General features: G+C 52.8%; 1 protein-coding gene across 30 annotated transcripts in view; it reads right to left on the reverse strand.

Moving 5' to 3' along the window:
- Window positions 1-21,425, reverse strand: part of SSBP3 (single stranded DNA binding protein 3) — a 56,007-nt gene that overhangs the window by 11,817 nt on the left and 22,765 nt on the right. For 24 of the 30 annotated variants that reach the window (XM_086617441.1, XM_086617452.1, XM_086617464.1 and 21 more), the window contains one exon: window positions 6,088-6,177. The exons of the other annotated variants lie outside the window; for them this stretch is intronic. In XM_086617441.1, coding sequence (XP_086473567.1) covers window positions 6,088-6,177 — 90 coding nt within the window. The remainder of the gene's footprint in view (window positions 1-6,087; window positions 6,178-21,425) is intronic. 30 annotated transcript variants of the gene reach the window in all.

Below are 21,425 nucleotides of genomic sequence, written 5' to 3' on the forward strand. Positions count from 1 at the left end.
AGTGGAAGAGGAAAAAATAGGACTTGTGGAGGCCGATCCTCAAGTCCCATCAATGCAAGAGTCAAGCGGTCCCCCATGTCACCTGCCTTGCTGCGCAGCAAGGAGGAGGTCGTTGTTACCCACAGGTGCTGACCAGCCAAGCAGGCAGACTCCGTCCTGGAGCTCTAGTTAAAGCCCTGACGTCCCCCCATCTTGTATCCCACGGTGTGTGAGGGCATGGGGTCAACAGGTATTGGTGTGGGGGACATGGCCACCTACACACACCCTGGCTGGGTCCGGAGGAGATGCTCTGGGGCTGCGTTTGGAGCTTCGGAGCAGGCAGCGTTCGGTTATTGTAGAAAAAGCATCTACGAGACATGGCGGCATTTCCATCAGAGAAAAATCCCCCGTGGCAATCGGATCCGGAGAGCATTGGTTGTTCGGTGCTGCTCAACGCACCCTCCGGAGCATGGTCCTGCCCCACCGCCCCAGGGCCACTCCCCGGGATGCTCCAGGCTCGGCACCGCTGCATCCTTGCCGTCGTGTTATCCCACGTGGTACTGCTCCCGGCAGAGACCTGTCCAGCTTGTACAAACATCTCGGCAGGCGGGGAGGAGCTGAAAAGGGTCTTTTTTCTTTCTTTTTTTTTTTTTTTCCCTTCTTTTCTTGCTTTTTCCAACAGCAACGTGCAGCAGCATCCGAAATGTTCGCTCCGGGCTGCAACTGCCGCGGTCCCCTCCCGTGCCCCCCCGGCACGGCTGCTCGGTTCCGTCAGAAACGCACACCCTCTGGATATTGTTATCTCCGTAAATATTTGCAGATGTTTCAGGGCCGGGAACGCCTGCCGGGTCAGTTGCTTTTTCGCACGGGTTTCCCTCACTGCAGAGGAAGCGGCAGATGATCCCGACGGATGGCGGCGCTTGAGACAAGTGTTTTGCAGAGATGCCGTGTGGGCTCCAACCAACAGAGCAACGCTTTTTCTTTAAAAAATGTGTATTTAGCAGTTGTTAACTAGCGTTGTCACCAGGGGAGGCTGAACAGTCCTGTTTGCTCCGCACCACCTCCCTCCAGGTCCCAAACGCCCAAGCACCACATCGCTGCAGCCGAGCTCCGTCCGACACACCGCTGCCCAGCGGTTAATCCACTCTCATCCCAAGATCAGTGCTCTCCCCAACCAGAGAAACCCCACCATCTCTCAACTTTTCTTTTTTTTCTTTATTTTTATGCCCCAAATGGGATGGGTTGCACCAGGGGTTACTCTTCACCTTCCTGTAGCTGCCTCAAAAAAAAAAACCCCAAACCAACCCCAATCAGCTAAAATGGCATTGGAGAAAACTGTTTCTGACAGCTTTTGTTGCCCCAACCTCCTCTCTGCTTCGTTTTTTTTTTTCCCTTCTCGACACTACAAGGACTTTAAAAGCCCAACCAGGCCCATCAGATGACCAAAGTTTGCTGCTGCTGCTGCTTTCTACGGGGAGTTTCCAGGCGATCAGGTTATTTCCACTCCGTCTTTCAGGAGCTTGACTCCTCAAACTTCTTGTAAAATATTAAAGATGGAAAATGGCACGAGCGATCGTAGCTCGGCGTGTGTCAATTTATGTTTCCAGCGTAATTCACCGCAAATGGATCATGTTTTATGGGCTACAGACTTGCAGCTAATGGGGGAGTTTTTCTATTTAAAACCATTTTCGAGCACCTCTGGGGGTGGCAGAACAATGCAGGGTGGTACGAGAAGGCCAAGCATTGCTGCCACGAGATACCAACAATTCACAGTTAGCAATAGGAAGGTATCTTGTGTTCCAAAATACCTGCCCCTGCCTACCAGTTTGGACATTTAAAAATACTAAAATAAATTAGATAGAGATTAGTTAAAGATGTGCCCAGGTTTATTGGATAGGAGCTTCATCTCGATCGAAGGAGAGAGAAGTTTTGCCAAGTTGGCAACAAAAAAATGAAGATACCCCTAAAGAAGCCTTTAGGAGAGATGCTCCAGGTGCCTTGGGAGAGGAAGACCATGGCTGCCTTCCAGCATGTGGCGCAGGGTGAGGACCCAACCGCACCTTCGAGAGAGAGGACAAGGCAAGGCAGGGCAAGGCAGCAGAAGGCATGGCAGAACAAGGCAAGGCAAGGCAGGACAAGGCAAGGCAAGGCAAGGCAGGACAAGGCAAGGCAAGGCAAGGCAAGGCAGGACAAGGCAGGACAAGGCAGGACAAAGCAGGACAAGGCAAGGCAAGGCAGGACAAGGCAAGGCAAGCCAAGTTCCCCCGCAGACGGTGGAAGGCAGCCGTGGGCAGGAGCTCTGCCTCTCCTGCAGCTGGGGCTCCCAACTGCAGAAGCCTGGTTTTAAGGAATATGTTTAACACAAGCTCTTCAGGAAACAAACCCTTGTCAGCCGGAGCCAAGAACAGTCACCTCCATCTGGCTGGAGCACCCGAGAGAAAGTTGACTGCAAATCCCACCATATGCTCCAGACACTCGGTACAAAAGCCTCGGGCATCCTACTAAACTTCCAGAAAAAAAAAAAAAACTTTCTCCGGCGCTTGCTTTTCCTTTCCTTTCCTCCAGCTTGCAAACCACCTTCCTTCAAATCCTGCCCAGTGCAAGGCTGACACCAAGCTCTGTCCCGGGATTTTGGGAAGGTCAGCCTGGTTCTGTGGCTCTCGTGCCACCTCCAGAGCTGCCTGACCAGAGTCGGCGGCACTCGCCAAGCGGTGGCAAATCCCACCAAGACGTCGGGGAAAATGGTGGCATCCAAGGAGAGAGCAGGACAACATGGACACCATCCTACTCCCCCTGGCTTTACCGTCCTCACCCCACCACAGGCGACCTTACCCAAAGAGTGGCATCCCGGGATGCAGGGAGGAGAGGCAGGGAGGGCAGGGGATGTTGGGGGGGAGCCCCCCCCAGGCTCCGGAGCCCCCTGTCCTCCCTGGTTCCCGAGGTCTCTCTGCATTAGGGGGCAGTGTGGGAACACCGAGCAGCCGGCGCTTTGTTTTGGTGCATCTGGGCGCCGAGCCGCTGATGCATAGCTAACGCAGCCGCCGACATTGATTTATGGTCAACTTTCCATTTCATCAGCGGTGCGGGGTACGGGGCGGCGCGGGGAGTTCGCGCCGGGGAGAAGGGGGCACGGCCACGGTGCGGGGCTGCTGACTGGGGGTGTCGGTCCCTTCCCCCTCCCCGTTTATTTAGCGTCAGGAAGGTGTGGTATTAATTGCTTTCAATTTTTCATTTTCCTTCTTCCGCTTCCCCGGCACCCCACTGTCCCTCCTTTGAGGGATCGACACCCCGGCATCAATCCAGCTTTCCAAACAAAAGCGGGAACGCCTCTGATGACCTTTAGGAGGACGAGCAGAGGGTTTGTTTGCTCATCTCAAAGGGACAAAGAGAGAGATTTAAATAACAGCATCTACCCACGCCGGCCACCTTTTGTCGGGAGCGCAGCCCGATGCCGTGCTGCTGGGTGGCACCGTGCGATGCCTGGGCAACCCAAGGGTGGCCAGGGCTTCTCCTTTCCTGTCGTTTTGGGAAGGTTTTGGGAGACTCTGGAGGTGCGTCTCCCTTGGCCTGCAGCCCAAAGGTCGCTGCGCGGGGAAGGGACTGTCCCTGCAAGACGGTAGCTGCAGCCTGGGCTCCTCCTCTCTTCTCCCCTTCCCGGCGCGTCACTTCTCCTCCAAGCTGGCTCCCATGGGTTTTTGGGCCCCGTTAGCTCCCTGGAATGGTCCATATCACTTTTTCCCTTTGTCAAACATCCGAATGTGCAGGGCTGGGGGGGTTCATGCACCCCCAGGGCAGCAGTGCAGGGTTTCTGCAACCTGAGCTTCGCCAGTGACTCCTTCCTCAGCTCCCGGTGTGATGCCCCACCATGCCAGGACAAGATCAGGCCCTCTAAATCCTCTCAAAACCGGTCTGTCCATGCCTGCAGCACTCAGGGATGTCCCTTGCAGGTCCCTGGTGCCTGCATTATGGAGCAGAAGAACCCTCTCCATCCTCTGGTCTCCTGGCATGGGGAGGGCACTGGCCGGGGTGGTACCACCGGGAACCTCACCCACTCCCATGGCTGGCACGGAAAGGATTGAGGAGAAGTGCTTTGCATCTCCCATCATCTTTCTGGCTTTGCCCTCTTAAGTTCAGTGCTTTAATTTCCTACAGAGATAAGAAATCACCCCGTGAGCTGCGACCGGCTGGCTGCTGAGCCTCCAGCCCACCTCCAGTCTCCAGCACCTCCTGAAGCTGGAACGAGCTCCAGCACTCGCAATAAATCAGACGGGCTTTTATGGGGAGCGGGGGATGTTCAGACCGTGTTAAAAGGTGGGATTTTTCTTCTCCCCTCCTCCCCTCCATCCCCAGGGCTGGGAGGAGAAACCATATGTTGGAGGGCTTTCAGGAAAGGCAGGCTCTTGAGATGTCACATGCGAGCCATATGCATCGGCACCCGTCCCCTCTTCCCTCCAGCAGCTCTGGGGACAGGCAGCATCCCCACATACACCTGCACTGGTGCCACTACTTCTGCTGGGGTTTTGGGACACCTCTCATCAAAGGTCCTAAGAAAGCAGGGCTGCTTTTGACCCCCTCCTTCAGCGGCTCCTGGTCCAGCCGCATGAGAGATAGGGAGTTAGGATGGGACATTTGCTCCTGAATTGGACCCTCGGTGCAAAAATGCAACAGGAGGGCAGAAAGGAAAGCAGGGGAGACAGCTTGGAGGCTGTCAACAGGAAGAGCCAAGATAAGAGCACGCCCAGAGCGTCTGGGGAGATGCGACTCCTCTTCCTCACCTTCTCCTCTCAGGGAAAGCCAACCCAGAAGCTGTGCCTAACTTCGTGCCAGTTTTGCAGCCCTCGCTGCTCTGCGTGAAGCAGGAGTCCCACAGGACAGTCAGTGTCGTCGCGGGGCGAGATCGGGACTTTTGGAGACACGTTTGTTGGAAGCAGCAGCTTGGCACTTGAATCGCTGGCAGCAGCTATGACCTGTGAGATAGCATCTCCGCTGTCGGCTTCACCCCGTGCTGCCGAGCGCTGCTACAAGATTCCCCCGTTTTAGGGTTCCCGATCAATATCGGATATTCTTACTTTGTCAGACGCATGTTCAGGAAATGGGATTTCTCTTAAAAAAAGACAAGACCCTCCTTCTCCCTTCCCATACACACGCAAAGGGCGATATCGTGCTCAGATATCGCCACAATAAATCACAAGCGCCTTATCGAGTCCGCCTGTCTACTGCCCAAGAAGTTCTCCCATATACAAATCACAAGCCCAGATTAAAAAACAACAAAAAAAGCAGCTCGCCAAAACAAATACTCCTTTCAACTCTTATCCCATTTGTTACACGAACAAGTGTTTCTTCCCCCAGGAGGAAGACTTTCAGGCACCGAGAGCTTATGCTGCTGCAAACCAGCGCAGCTCGTGCCGTGCAAAGAGATTCCAGAGAAATTAAAAAAGGAAAAAACAGGGTTCAAGTTTTGAAAACTCCTTTTCGGCGTGCTTGTTGAGATCTTCTCTGTCAGCCTTGCTGCAAGCATACGTTATCCCCTCCTCGGTCAGAGCCAGGCATGGGAGAAGGAAGGAGCGAGGGGACGTTGGGGACTTCAATAGGTATTTGCTTACAAGGTGCCTCCACGGCATTTGGAGACTTGGCTGGAGCCGGCTCCTGCCTGCAGCCGCAGCCAACATTTGTTAATGCTTTCAGTGATTGCATTTGGAAAAAATCAAGCGGTTAACCAGAGGGGGTGGGGGGGAAGTTTCAGGAATCAAAATCCAGAATGTTTTCAATTACGCCCGTCTGTTAGGACCGGAGAACAAATACAATCTCAACCCAAACACAAACCGAGCAGCTTCAGAAAAAACACATCAGTTGTAAATAACATAGTAACCTCATCGAGCAAGAAAGAAATTTGCTTCAAGGCCACCAAAAAATAGAAAGCGAATGTGGAAGGACAGCAGAACACGAGTTATTCCTAGGACAGGTCAGCTACGGGGGCGTGCTGCTTCCCTGGCATCCCCTTGTCCAAAAAAAAAACCCCAAACCACAGGCACGACAGCGCTGACACCCAGAGCGGAAGCGAACGCGTGCGCGGTGCGGAGCCAAGCGGCGGGAGGAGCGGCAGCCTACCTGGAAGAAACCGGGCGGGATGGGACCCCCAGGCATCCCGTCGTTCGGGGGAATGTTTCCAAGCACGGGACTCGGGGCGGCAGCTGCGCTCTGCGGGGAACAAAACCAGGATAAACATAGTGGGTTTGAATCGGAGTTAAGGAAAAAAACACATTAAAAAAGTCATCTCTCTTACCATACCACATTGAGTCTATGAGCCCTGAGCACCCCCACGGGGGGACCAGCAGAGGATGCTCGGAGCCGGAGAGGCACCGGCCTCTGCAATGTGCCCATGGAGAAGATGGCCACGTAAAAAACAGGGATAATTCTGGGCCTTATTTATTCATTTACCCAGGCATTTAGTCTCATTAATCCACCGAGGAGCCTCATCCAACACATCACTTCAGGCAGAAGCTGTTTTAAGGCTTTTTAAATCCTGTTCTTACCCCACCTCCCCTTGCTTGCTCGCCGGTTCCGTTATGTCCTCTGAAAAAGATGTTTCCCCGACCTCACCAGTACAGCTCTATGATGAATTTCCAAATCCATCACACCCGATCTGCAGAGGTCACGCTCCCGCTCACGCCTCCCCGGGACAAGCCACCCGAGCAGCTCCAGCCTTGAAAAGGAGGGATGGGGACAGGGTACATGGACAGCCTGCTTGCTTTTGCTCAGCATCTCTATATTCATATTTACTTCCTCTGCCTGACGTACATCGACGGACAAAAGAGGTTTTTCTGGTGCAAGGGGCAGCTTGGTCAGTGCTGAGGGAGGGCAGCAGCACTGAGCCCCCTCGGGAAAGCACCAGCATGATGGGAGGCTCCTACCCAGAAAGAAAAAGGTAAGAAAAAGGTCTTTTCCTAAAAACCACCACTGGCAAGACATCCTTGCTGGGTTAGGAGCGGTACCTGTGCTGCTGACGTGCACTCTCGTTTACCCATCGCCAAACGAAACCCCATTCCCTGGGCAGCTACAAGGGAACCTCAGTGACATTAATGGGGTTTGGATCATGGAACTCTTCCCTCCGCAAATTTTTACAATGCACTTACACACCTAAAACCACATGGTAGGGCCGAGGAAAATCGTTGACCACAAAAAAAATGGGTGGAAAAAATTTTCCACCAAGAGAATCCCATGAGCAGATGGGGTACATGTGAGCCTGCTCAGGCTTGGTTTTACCCTAAAGCTTTGAGCACCCCTACCCCACCAAATCTCACATCCTGGCAGCAGCTGACCTAGCCCCGCCCCCGACCACAGCCAATGCAGCGATGATTTGGGCAGCCTGGAAAATGAAGGGTTATTATTAGGGACTATGGCTTACCAAGGTGGAAGCCCCTCGTTTGGTGGGGAATCTCACTATTCATAGAATCATAGAATGGTTTGGGTTGGAAGGGACCTTCAAGATCATCTAGTTCCAAACCCCCTGCCATGGGCAGGGACACCTTCCACTACACCAGGTTGCTCAAAGCCTCATCCAACCTGGCCTTGAACACTTCCAGGGATGGGGCAGCCACAGCTTCTCGGGGCAACCTGTGCCAGTGTTTCATCATCCTCATTGTAAAAAATTTCTTCCCTTCTATCTAATCTAAATCTCTCCTCTTTCAGTTTAAAGCCATTGCCCCTTGTCCTATCACTACATGCCCTTGTAAAAAGTCCCTCTCCAGCTTTCTTGTAGCCCCTTTAGGTACTGGAAGGCTGCTAGAAGATTCCTCCATAGCCTCCTCTTCTCCAGGCTGAACAGCCCCAACTCTCTCAGCCTGTCTTCATAGCAGAGGTGCTCCAGCCCTGCGATCATCTTCATGGCCCTCCTCTGGACCTGCTCCAGCAGCTCCATGTCCTTCATCTGTTGCGGACTCCAGAGCTGAACGCAGTATTCCAGGTGGGATCTCACGAAAGCAGAGCAGAGGGGCAGAATCCCCTCCCTTGGCCTGCTGCCCACGCAGCTCTGGATGCAGTGCAGGACACGGTTTGGCTTTCTGGGCTGCCAGCGCACATTGCCGGCTCATGTTGAGCTTCTCATCCACCAGCACTCCAAGTCCTTCTCCTCAGGGCTGCTCTCAATCCATTCTCCGCCCAGTCTGTACTGGTGCTTGGGATTGCTCCGATCCATGTGCAGGACCTTGCACTTGGACTTGTTGAACTTCATGAGGTTCGCATGGGCCCACCTCTCAAGACTGTCAAGGTCCCTCTGGATGGCATCCCTTCCCTCTAGTGTGCTGACCACACCACAAAGCTCAGTGTTGTCGGCAAACCTGCTGAGGGTTCACTCAGTCCCACTGGAATTCATTCTGGACCAGAAAGTCCTGCAGAGGCAGGAGAGCATGTGGCTGACTTCATACCTTCCCGGGGGCCACCTCCTTGTGCCCCCCTCCACTGTGTCCTCTCGTGGCAGCCGGCGTTGCAGGATGCGGGATGAAGGGCAGGACCACGCCAGTCCAGTGGTTCCTTTTCCCACCCCAGCATCGCAAAGCTGCAAGCGCCGGAGACGACAGCACAGGCTAATTCCCCCAAAACAGACCTCCTTTGTGAAATAATGGGGATACTCCTGTGGCTATGGGGTCCGGCACCCCCAGGCACAGCCCACGCCACGGTCTCACCGTTCCCCTGAACCAGGCACCCTGAGCAGCCTTCCCCACATCAACAGTGAAGGCCAGATCTGAGTGTTTTTACAGTTAATAAAAAAAAATAAAATGGTCCTGGCAGGAAAAATAAGCCTGCCCGTTCCAGGCTCTTTTTATACATCAGACGGCAGCAAAAATAGACGGGAGAGGGAGTGAACCCAGTTCTCCTCCTCCCTCCATCCCCCCAAGTGGGTCAGCTATAAAAGCAAAACCAAATCTTAATCCAAGGCCATGAACATATTGCAGTTTCTCTGCAAAGCAGATGACGGTTCTTAATGCAAAAATATCGAAGACCGAGCCCCAAACTGCAGCGAGCCCATTTGGAATTTCCTTTATTAAACCCTCTATCACGCAAAACGCTTCTCTCCCAAGGCGGCGAGCGCAGCAATAAAGCTGCCAAGGTGGTATTTTATGGTTTCAAGAGATTTCCAGCACACCATAATCCTTTGCTGGGGGAATCTCCCAAAGCAAAACGGATCCCGAAGTGGTGGGGAGCGAGGACGGACACGTATTTGGGGACGGAGGGGGAACGCACGCTGCCCTCCTCCTTCCCCCTACGACATGGAGTGGAGGGAGGAGGGCAAAGCAGCCAAAGAAAATCTTGAAGCAAATACCCATTTTTCCACAAAACCACAGAGTATTTTTCCGCCTTAAACACCCCAAAACCTCACCTATGCCTTCGCAGCGTAAACGGGGATTTAAAGTTCCTCGCACATGTGGCGCTTGGCAGAACTCGGTAATTAAAAACCCACAAGTGCCCTGAGCATATTGTAGGACGGGAGCCAAATTGGTCAGCCCTTGATGAATGATTTACAAGGCTGCGAAGTGACATTTTATTTCTTTTTCTTTCTTTTTTTTTTTTTATTCCCCTCCCCATCGCCGCCGCTAAGGTAAACACAGAGGCACCTTTAGCCCCGCAGAAGCGATGAGAGCAAAGCTGCGGCTGGAGCAGCTCTGCAAAAACCTGGGGATGAGCCAGAAAAGGAGGAAAAAGGGGGAAAAAAGACAGTGGGAACACATTTCCCAAAACCTAAGGATTAGTACCCAAACTCTGAGGGTGAGCACCCAAACCCCGAGGGTGAGCACTCAAATCCTGAGAGTGAACACCCAAACCCCCAAGGGTGAGCACCCAAACCCCGACGGTGAGCACCCAAACCCCAAGGGTGAGCAGCCAAACCCCCAGGGGTGCAGTCCCAAACCCCACAGGCCTTCCAGCACCAACTTCCGAAAACAAAAAAAAAACCAAAAAAAACCTGACCTTTTTTTCTCTCCCAGCTTTCCCCATCTGCCTCATTTTCACTATATCATCTCACTGTTTTTAGGGACACTGGAGATTTCGTCTGGAGTTTGCCTGCCGAGCCCCTTTCACCAGGTGAATACCTAAGCCCCCCTCAAACCCCACCGGCACAGGTACGGGCAAGGCAGAGATGCCAACGGGGCAGCAGGAGATGGGCAGGGCTGGCATGGTACAGGAGCATGAAGGCCGCTGTGCCACCACGTCCAAGCCAGCGCTGAACTGAAAGCACATCCAGCCACGCACAGGTCCTCGTGGGCACGCGACGTCCCAAATTTCCTTCCACCAAAGCACGCTGCCGGAGACGAGCAAGCACAGCTCCAGCACAGCCGGCATGCCGGCTCGTTTGCCTTTTATTAGATGGTAAATTTGCTCCATGCTGGAAAGAAAATGCAGTTCCTGCATAGATATACACACACATATACATATATATATATATTTTCAGTTTTTTTCCCCGCATACATTGGATTTTTTCCCTTTTTGGTGGAAGCGAGCGGAGCGGTGACAATCTGGATCGCCGCGTTTCGCTTCCAAACCTAAGCTCTCAGTTAACACACCGGCTCGGTACGCCAGCAGATGCTGTCTAAGCCTTTAAATCGCACACTAATTGCACTAATTGAGCTAACAGTCTCTGTTTCGTCTCCCTACCCTGAGTCAACCAGCATCTTCTGGTACTGCTGTAGAGATCCAAGCTGTTGACTGTAGTGTTATTTTGTCAGCCATTAAACGATTCATCAGAGTCATTAATTGATTTATTACCGCTGCCTGCGAGTATAGCTTTGCAAATAAAGAAGGATGGAGGTCAGGAGGCAATGGAAATGGGACAAAACAGCCCAGCCAGGAGCTGGGCATTTGAATTATCAGTAGGAGCCCGCTCGTGCAGGACCCACTGGCATGAGGTTATGGGGGAAAAACCAGGGGAAAAAAGGAAAAAGAAAAGATGTGCTGTTTGGGTGTGCTGCCAAACCAGTTAGGTTTTCCAGCTAAAATCTATGTAGGATGGAAAAGGGCTGTTAAAACCGTCTCGTTTTCTTAACCTAGTCCTTAGGAAGAAACCAGGTTATTCCACTGTATTAATCATGTTTAAGAGCAGCGGGGAAGAGGCACCGGCGCGGCTGCACCCAGCAGCTCCCCGGCCCCCGGAGCAGCCCCGGCTGCCCCGCGAGCCTTTCGGTGTCACCCTAATTTGCTTTCCCAGGCCGGCTGAGCTGGGAACACAACTCACCTCTGCTCGTCCCACAGCCCTGAGAGGAGCTGCAGACCGGTGCTTTTATTTATTTCCTTTTTTAATGCAGAGTTTAGGTCTCTGCTTGGTGGGAAGGTTTGGGTGCGGTGAGCGGTTTCCTGCCCCCGGCCCCACGGTAGAGTCGACCCGAGAGGAGCTGTGAGGCACCACTGAGGCCAAAAAGGGTTTTGGGGGCTGAAATTAAAAAGCAGAGCAGGCAGTGCAGAGCCGGTGAGCTGCAACCACTGGCAGCACGTCACCGTCCCCATCTCAGCAGTGGGTGCACCCCGATGCGTCCCACCCCACAAGGCTCCCAGGGTGGTGGGCATGAGCCGAGCCCCAGCCTGCTGCCCACCCAAACCTGCTGCGCTTCGCCAACACCAGCAATGGTTTTTCTTAACGATGAAAACCATGTTCCCATCAGCAGGATTTACTCTGCCGTTAATGGCAAGCCGGTGTCCCCATCACACGCTCAGGGCCAGCAGCTCCGGGTCGTGCAAGCAGCTGCGCAGCTCACCCCAGCATCCCCTGTGTTCATCAAACATTTATTTTTTAAATAAAAACAACCTCAAAACAGTGGTGCAAGGTGCTGGCGGACAGCAGAGAGGATGCTGCCGCCACGGCAAGCACCACGAGCACCGGCTGCTCTGCTGGTCCCAGTCTCCACCAGCCCAGCAGGAAGATGGGGAGAGCAAATATCTTCATGGCACAGACCCAAAACCAAACTAAGGATGGCCAGACATTCACTTTTTTGGCTCAAAATGTTTTTGCCTCTGCTCCAGGGGCAAAAAACAGAGGATTTTGGCTGCATCTCACACTTCACAGCCACAGCGGGAGCGGCACAAGGGACTTGAGGGCAGCCACCTCCAGTATGAGCGTGCAGGGATGCTCGGGACGTGTCAGTGATCTGGCATCTATCCGTTGCCTTTGATTTTATTTTTTGCCTAGAGCACAGGCTTTGGAGCCTAAGGAAGAAATCAGCGCGCAGGTCAGGACTTAAGCAGGCTGCGTAAACAGGTAATACGGAATTTAATTGGACTCCAGTTAAGCCTTTTCATCTTGTTAAAGCTGCCTTCATCTTATATAGCCAGGTTTTAAATTTAATAATAGAACCCTCCCGCACCTCGCAGTAACCCGATTAACGCCGGGGAGGACGGCACGCCAACTGCTTGCTCCGGACCGAGCCCTCAGATGCTCTCCTGCATCAGTCCCCTCGGTGGGTCGGTGCCAGGGTCTGTGTTGCATCAACGTGCATGAAAATAGGCAAAACCCCAGCCCGCAGTGGCAGGCACCCACTGTGGCACCCGCTTAAAAAACAGGGTGCTTGCAGAGGCTCTCAGGTGGGCTCAGGGTGCTTTTGGGGCACGCTGTGTTCCCCAGCCGGGGTACTCCAGAGCCCATCCTGCTTCCTCCACTGCAAGTCACTTGGCTGGATGCTCCAGGAGACAAAATAAACAGGGTCCCCCAACACAAGAAGGACATGGAGCTGCTGGAGCGGGTCCAGAGGAGGCCATGAAGATGATCCGAGGGCTGGAGCACCTCTCCTCTGAAGACAGGCTGAGAGGGTTGGGGCTGTTCAGCCTGGAGAAGAAAAGGCTTCAGGGAGACCTTCTAGCAGCCTTCCAGTACCTAAAGGGGCTACAAGAAAGCTGGAGAGGGGCTTTGGACAAGGGTGTGTAGTGATAGGACAAGGGGCAATGGCTTTAAACTGGAAGAGGGGACATTTAGATGAGATCTAAGGAAGAAATTCTTCCCTCTGAGGGTGGTGAGGCACTGGAACAGGTTGCCCAGAGAAGTTGTGGCTGCCCCATCCCTGGAAGTGTTCAAGGCCAGGTTGGATGAGGCTTTGAGCAACCTGGTGTAGTGGAAGGTGTCCCTGCCCATGGCAGGGGGTTTGGAACTAGATGATCTTGAAGGTCCCTTCCAACCCAAACCATTCTATGATTCTATGATTTTAGGGCAAGAAGAGGTAAAAGAGACTGGGCTGAAGCTTTGCGTATTGGCAAGAGGAAGCTATAAAAAAAAAAAAAAAAAAAAAAAAAAAAAAGGCTCGTAGCAGTATCACCATGCATACCACCCAAACGCCATCACCACACTTCCGTGGGACGCCGAGCTGTGCATACGAGTTCAGCTTAATTACACTTCTGTGACAGCACGGGCTTTTTGTGCTCATTTTAAATACACTGCCTGTGAGCCGCCGGCATGGGAAGCCTCAGCACACAAAGCACCAGCATCACCCCAGCCAGAAACAACCACACTTGGTCACTTTTTTCCCCTCCTTTAAAAAGAAAGAAACAACCTCCAGCCTCGTATTTTTCCTGTGCTTTAAAAAAAAAAAAAAAAGAAAAAGGCAAAGCAGTTGAATGGTGTTCCAAGCTAATACGGGGTGCTTTTTTTCCCCCCTTCCCTCCTTGTAAAGGATAATCTGATACAGCAGCTCCGGCCACGAAACAATAGGATTTTAATCTTTTAAGTCGGCGTCCCCCCTTATCCCCGGGAAGGAAACCCCCTTCAGTCATTTACAAGTTTGTAAATAAGGCTCTTGGTAGCATCTCCCGGACATCTGCTCCGCCAGCCCGACAGCATTCCTGCTAACATTTACAAACATCCTTACGCAAACAGCCAGCGCTCTCTGCTGAGCTGGCTTTCTCTAAATAGATCCCAAGGAAATAACTTGGCAGGGCTGCAAAAATTTCACAGCAACTGAAATAAAGGGGTGGGGTGGGGGGACGGGGAGAGATAAGCATGGGAGGTGTAAACCAGACTCAATGCGATTAGGCTCGGTTTTGCACGCGCGTGTGTATGGAAAGGTTTACAAAGGGAAACTTTTGGGAAGTTAAGCCGGGCTTGCCGGTAATGCTTCCCCTGATTTAGGAAGGGCTTTGCAGAGGAAATCACCCTGGTGCTTCACACCGCACAGCTGGGTGCACAGACGCACCCCATCCCCTTATATTTAGGGACGCTTTGCCCTGAGCCCCCCCGTCCCCAGCGTGGAGCGAAGGTGAAGCCGGGGTCCCAGCTTGGTGCCAGCAGCGGGAAAGCTGCCGGCTCTTCCCCAGCATGAGACCAGCGTCCAGCCCGCACCTTAAGACCAGTGTTCAAACCCTCCTCGCTGCCAAGCAGCTCAAACGGATCTCGTGCAATTAGCAGCCTGGAAAATGCCGTAAATACACAGGTATTAATTACTATCAATCCTCCTCTAATAATTCTAGCAACAGACAGGCCAGGCTTTTTTCCAGCAATCGATACCATCCATTTCAGGGTCCCCCTGCCAAAAAAGTTATATAAAATAATTATATAAAATTTTCATTAGATAATGCAATCGCTTAGGACTATTAATCTACCACTCATCTATCAGCATGGGATGCTCGGCTCTACCAAGGGCTGCCTGGTCATCGCCACCGTGCAGCTCCTCGCACCAACAACCTGGATTTTCTCCTGCACTGGACACTTTGCAGTTCTCCCTGCATTTGCTCCTGATGTTCCTACAGGAGCTTTATGCAAATCTTACTGATTAATATCAGATTTTTAAAAATTATTATTATTTTGAAAACCAAATGGTTTTCAAAAGAGCCTCAGTAACTGCAAAGCTGCCGGCAGAGGTAATTTTATGGAGTTTTCCGCAAAGTTGCGATGGTTAAAGCAAGTGGGTGTTTACTCCCCGTGATGCCCCTTGCTCTGCACTGCTGCTGTCGGGGTGTAATTATGTGGGGTTGCGTGGCTGGATGCTTGTCGGTACATGCGCCGGCTCGCCTTCCATCCCTGCCTTGAGCACCGTGGCTGGAATGAAGTCCTCTCCTTTACCAGCCTTTGAAAAGCCCAGATTAAGGAAAAATATCGCTTCCCTCTCAAAAAAATAGTTAATAATTTGGTGATGAGGCGTGAGGGAGGCTGCTGGCGTTGACAGCCCGACTTCTGCTTCCCGGTGCCTGTACAAATCACCGCTCCTCCACCTTCTGCCTTCTTCCAGATTGAAATTGCCAAGTGAATTTTGGAACCGGGGTTGTAAGAAAATCTAGATTTAAACTGGTAATCTAATTTAAAAGAGGAAAAAAATATCATTTAATCCGTGGCTTTAGAAAAACACTGTGCCATTGCACCACGTGTGCTTGAAAACACACAGTTTTAACCTGTCCAAAGGATTTACTAACGACTAACGAGGATATTGCCAATCCCGACGGCTAGCCAGCGCACCGCAAAATGCCCCGAAGGTATCCAGCATCCAGCAGTGATCTCCCCATTAAAGATGGGTGCAGACTAGATTATTTTTTTTATTTTTATTTTTGCCACCTTGCGTTTCAGCTAGCCGATCTCATCAATCGCTGTTCGCCAGCAAACATAATACCAAAAAAGCTGCGAGTTTGGATGCGGAGAGCGTGATGCCCCATATTCATCTGGACCAGGGAAGGAGTCTGCCTTTGCAATGCAGCGAGAAACACTGTGACCCCCACTGAAAAACATCTATTTCCACTGTTTGGGTAGAAGGACGCTGCGGGACGGAGAGTCACCACCCTGGCACAGCATCCACCGCTTCACCCCCAAGTCCAGCCAGAGAAGATCGGGACCCGGCTCTACCCCGCGGGAAAACATCCCCATTTTCTCCAACACCCCCTGCCGCAGGGAAAAAGAAGAGGGAATTAATGCAAATACTCCCATTCTTGTCATGCACTTGAATACCAAAATATCCCATTTGCTTAAGCCTATTTTACTGCCAGCAGCTGCCCCAGTATTATTCCTCGACACCAAAGGCAAAGGGCGAAAAGAAGTTGGTCTGGAGCAGGTGAACACCATCTGCCCGTCCCTGACATGATGCTGATGGCCACCATCTTCGTGTAATAACACAAAACCCGTTTGAACGCCTGCGAAAGGTTACGGCGGCGCTTGAAAAGCGCCGCCGTAACCTTTCGCAGGCGTTCAAACGGGCTTTGTGTATCAACGGAGGCGGCCGAGCATCCGTCCCCGCTCGCAGCGGCTCCTGATGGATGTGCCTGCTGATCTGTGAAGAGGAAAGTTTTTCCACAATAAGCCTTTAAAAAAAAAAAGAAAAAAATTAAAAAAAAAAAAATCAAATCCTCTAACAAAGCGGCAGGTTAACAAAGAAAATTTTAAAAATCGTAATTTTCAACAAAAGTGGCTTTGCTGAGGTTTGAAGAAGCTTCGTTGCATCTTCTTGGCACAGCGTCTTCTATTAAATATGTTGATGGAGGGATGGAAATGCCTTAAATTGAGGCGGAGGTGGCAGCTGACATAAATCAGGGCTGTGACTCGCTGCGCCGGTACAAAGTCCGGCACCTTGTATAAACCCCGGTGAGGCAGACGGGGAGGAAGACGATGAACTTGTACAGGAGCAGTCGGCACCGCTGTGGCCAGACCCAAGGCGGCCCCGTCAGAGTCCTCAATTAACCGGGATGGATGGACTTAATGTCAATTTTGAGGACTCCTGTATTCGGTAGCAATGATGGTTATGGGCTTTTGTCCTCCCCATCACTCAAATAGAACCCATCCTATAGAACAGAATCACAGAATGGTTTGGGTTGGAAGGGACCTTCAAGATCATCTAGTTCCAACCCCCCTGCCATGGGCAGGGACACCTTCCACTAGATCACGTTGCTCAAAGCCTCATCCAACCTGGCCTTGAACACTTCCAGGGATGGGGCAGCCACAACTTCTCTGGGCAATCTGTTCCAGTGCCTCAATACCCTCATTGTTGAAAAGTTTCTCCTTCTATCTAATCTAAATCTCCCCTCTTTCAGTTTAAATCCATTGCCCCTTGTCCTATCACTACATGCCCTTGAAAAAAGTCCCTCTCCCGCTTTCTTGTAGCCCTTTTAGGTACTGGAAGGCTGCTAGAAGGTCTCCTCGGAGCATTCTCTTCTCCGGGCTTAACAATCCCAACTCTCTTAGCCTGTCTTCATAGGAGAGGCACTCCAGCCCTAGGATCATCTTCACGGACCTCCTCTGGACCTGCTCCAACAGCTCCATGCCCTTCTGATGTTGGGGACCCCAGAGCTGAACGCAGCACTGCAGGTAGGGTCTCACAAGAGCAGAGCAGAGGGGCAGAATCCCCTCCCTCGACCTGCTGGCCATGCTGCTTTGGATGCAGCTCAGGCTACAGTTGGCAACCATACATATGCAACCATACATATATAGGATATGTAGCACCCATCCTATAGCACCTACCCACCTGGGAGCATTGCCATGACCGGCCCACCCAGGTTTCTGCACCCTTGATGAGTCCCAAGAAGCAAACATGGTCTGGAAATCCTTAGCGATGCTGCAGTCGTGCTCCAAGAGCTGACCCAGCCCTAGAGGAGCCCTTGCAGGGATGGCAACAGCAAGATGGCATGAGGAAAGCTGTTGGCAAACCCCAATCCCAAAAGAGATGGGTTTTGCAATTCAGTGACGTGTTGGCCGGTGTGGCCGGAGAAAAACCATCATGCCTCAGAGCAATTCCTACAAATTCCAGGGTGATGTTTTAAATAAAAATACTCTGCCCTACACGCAGCACTTTACAGTGAAGCGCTGCCTGGGTATGGAGCTGCAGAGCATCCTGCATCCCGTGCCCCACGGCAGCAGTGCCAACCCCTCCCCAGGCACCGGCTGGTGGCCGATCAGGTCACACCACGCACGACGTGCCGAGTGCCGTACCCCAGACTCGCCGGTCCCTGGGGAGCGGGTTTGTTTGAGCAGCCATGCAACGTCGAAGCAGCGCCAACGTTCTCTCTGGGTGAGCTTAAAGCCTGAGCAAACAGCTCGGCGTCAAAACGCATCGAGCTCGAGGGAAGACACAACACGTGGGTGCGAGGCGATGGCAGGAGGAAAACCCAGCTGTCCTCATCACTCACCAGTGCAGGATCCCATCCTGGCAGCACGGAGACTGTGGCTGTGGCTCCAGGGGCATGGCCAAAACCAAAACGGTGCTAAATATCCCCAGAAATCATCCCTGCACATCTGCCAGGGGTCAGAGATGAGGGGTTTTGGGGAAGGAGGGATGGATTGCAGCAACTTTCCCCTCCTCTCCGCTCATCTAATCCTCTGGGCTAATCCCTTCCAGCCATATGGAGCCCTCGAATCCCAAACCTGTCCCCAGGGAAGCACCCGTTGCCACTCCTCCACACCCCATATCCCCCCGGGAGCAGCACTTAGGACCTCAAAGTCCAAGCACCACAGCGTATGGGTGGGGAAAGGGTATGAGCCCCCCCTGCATCCCCCCTTGAGATGCTCCCAACCACTGCGTGTGCAGTTTCTGATTAAAATTCACACCAAAAATTACTCTCTAAACCCAGGTGAGCACAGCCCCTGTGTCCATTCCCTTCCCCTTTTTTAACCACAGGGTTTATTTACCACAGTTATTTGTGGGTGCTGCCCCCAAAAACACTGTTTCCCAGGTCTGGTAATTGCTCGAGGCGTTTGGAAATTAATAGAGCAGCTAGAGCAAAGGACAGGAGGAGTAAATCTGACGTAAACCAGCATGTAATTCAAGGCTCTTCCCAAGAACCGGTGGTTTTCTCCACACCTGGCAAAAGCCAAGGGCTAAGTCAGCTCGGAGCAGGGGCAGATCTTCCCTGGTAGGCTGGGATTTTTCTGGAGGAGGAGGGTAAACAGGAAAAAGTTGAATTTCCAGAGTATTTTAAATATTCCGGCATGTTCTGGAGGAGTATAAGAGGTGTGTATCCATGGAATGGGAAGGAATTCACTGTACCACCTTGCCTCCAGCCCCGCTTTCTCTCACCTAGCCCTACCTGGGACAGGGAACACGACTCCAAAGTGGCCCCATGTTTCATTTACCTTCACGCCAGCTCTCCGCTGTGATGCGGCACCGCCACCGGCAGCAGTCCGGGCATGGCCGAGCCACGGGGCTTCCCTACAGAAAAGTCCCTGTGGAGTTGTAGAACTCCAGGAGCAACACAACAAGGTGCACGTGGGGCGAGGGGAGGACTTCTGACAAAAATGTGGTGTTTTTTTCCAAAGGAGTCACTTTTTTTGCACACGTAGAGAGCAATGTGGTTAGATGAAACTCCAAGCTAAGTTACCTTTAAAGCCTACGAAGGATGAATTATTTCACTTCTAAGAGCACCTCTCCCTGTCAAAATAAGGCGGTTAATACAAACCCCCTATTTATGAACTGGGAGCTTTTTGAAGCCGGCTCTGGAGGGACCCTATAAAACCAGCATGCAAAGCCCTGCCCCCTGACCCAGCAATAAACTAGTATGTGAGGCAGGAAAACTTAAAAGTCTTGAGAGCAAGGCAAAAAAAAAAAAAAAAAAAAAAAATTAGCCCCAGGCTTTCAGACAGCGGAGTGGGGGAAGGGAGAGTTTTGAGAGCATCCAGCATCACTGCAAGGTCTCATTTAAGCTGGCAGTGCTGGGGAAAACCTGGTTGTACAGCGGGTGGGAAGAGTCTGAGGGACAGACGGGGACAATGAGCGGAGGGGGGGGACGGGTACGGTGGTCATGGCCGTGAACTGATGATGGAAACTTCCCCATGGGCTTTTTCTCTTTCTTTTTTTCCATCCACCACTTGGTATCCATAGGTAAGAGTAGCTCCTTCGCTCGCCGCAGCCAGAGCCGCTCTCGCAACGTGGCGACGCAAGCCCAGGCACACCGCCAGTGGCTCTGCGCCGCCGGCATGGCCTCAACGGCACTGTCCTCTCCACAGTGACATGCCCATGGGCACCGCGTTGTGGCCCCACCCTTGTTGCAAACCCTCCTGGGTCCCCAAAGCTGAGCATCCCACAACCTCCCAGTTCTGAGGGCCGCTGCTCCTCGCCTCCTGGGTAACAAAACCCCCCCAAATCCCACGGGGAGCCGTGGGCAGACCCCGAGCTCCCCGAAAGGCAGAGGATGCCCCATGGCACTTGAGTTTTTCTAAGCCTCGGAGAGGAGCCCCACATCCTTGGGGTGATGACACCCTTCCCCTGTCCGCCCCTCCCGGGACACCCTGCAGACCCCTGTGCTGCCGGCAGCCCCATGCCACACTGGTGAAGCTCTGGTGGACTGTGGAGTTTCTCCCTCCTCTTGTTCCAGTAGGATGGGGCACCCACCGCAGCGGCCCCCTGCACCCACCAGTGTTTTGGCAAGTGACAGCGACGGCCTCTCCTGGGAAAATGCTTCCTGGCCATGGCATGGAAGCGACATCGGGGACGAGGGGCTTTTGTGCACGCAGCACCCCGCTAAGCTGCACAAAGCCAGGGGGGTTTCCAAGGGCCCCCTCCAACTCCCCCTCCCCAGGCACTGGCTTTTGTATCCACTTGGCTGGATTCAGTAACTCCCCTCCTGGAACCGGGGCCTCCTCCGCCTGCAATCCCTGCGGATTTTACCTCCGGGCAAAAGCAAGAGGGGAAAAAGAAAAGGAGGGGGGACAGCCCAGAGCCGTAAAAGAGCCTGGTAAAAACAACAGACTGCGGTTGGGGGATAGATAGGCGATGGCTTTAAAAAAGCTCACCGCCGAGGAGAGTTTGCTGGCTCTGCCAAAAGGAAAGAAGTGTCTTCCCACTTGCAAACAAGAGTTAATTATAGAAAAAAAAAAAAAAAAAAAGGCCCAGGAAAGTGTTAAAACCATCTGTGCCATGAGGAAGAGGCAGGGGCCGGGCAGGCGAAGGCAGCAGCACTGACAGCTGCTGTGTACAGGCAGCCTGGACCGCTCTCCCCCAAAACCCTCCTCCCTGCACTGTGCGGTGGAGTGCCACCCTGCCCTGCCATCCCTGCCACCCTCTGAGCCAGTGGCGTTAACAAGTCACATTGCAGCGAGATCCCACCACGTGCCATGGGTCCCCAGCGGGACCTCCCCAGCAGCCACCCTCCCGGAGGGGTGCACAGGGCAGGAGCTCCAGGTTGGGCAGACGAGGACTCTGCCAACCCCAAAAAGTACCCCGGGTGGCAGAGAAGGGACATCCCTGGGGTGCACAGCGCAGCCACGCCAGGAGACTCGTTAGGACAAGTATTTAGGAATACATCCCACCAAAGCACCACTCCAGCATGCTCATTTTTACCCCAAAGCCCAGGGAAACGAGGCGCATGGGATGATGCCGAGCACCCCACGTTGCCTCCCGCCATCGTTGACGGGGCTGAGGATGGCGGTGCCTTGTGCTGGGGGAGGCCGGGGACCAGCCCGGCCGCAGCCACTTCCCCATCCGACCCCGCGGCCGGATCCCAACCGCTTCACAAATATTTACCTAGCTGGTTTTTAAACAAACCCCAAACGCCAAAGAGTTTAAAGTCCG

The sequence above is a fragment of the Tauraco erythrolophus genome, chromosome 10, assembly GCF_009769465.1.
Source record: "Tauraco erythrolophus isolate bTauEry1 chromosome 10, bTauEry1.pri, whole genome shotgun sequence".
NCBI lineage: Eukaryota > Metazoa > Chordata > Aves > Musophagiformes > Musophagidae > Tauraco > Tauraco erythrolophus.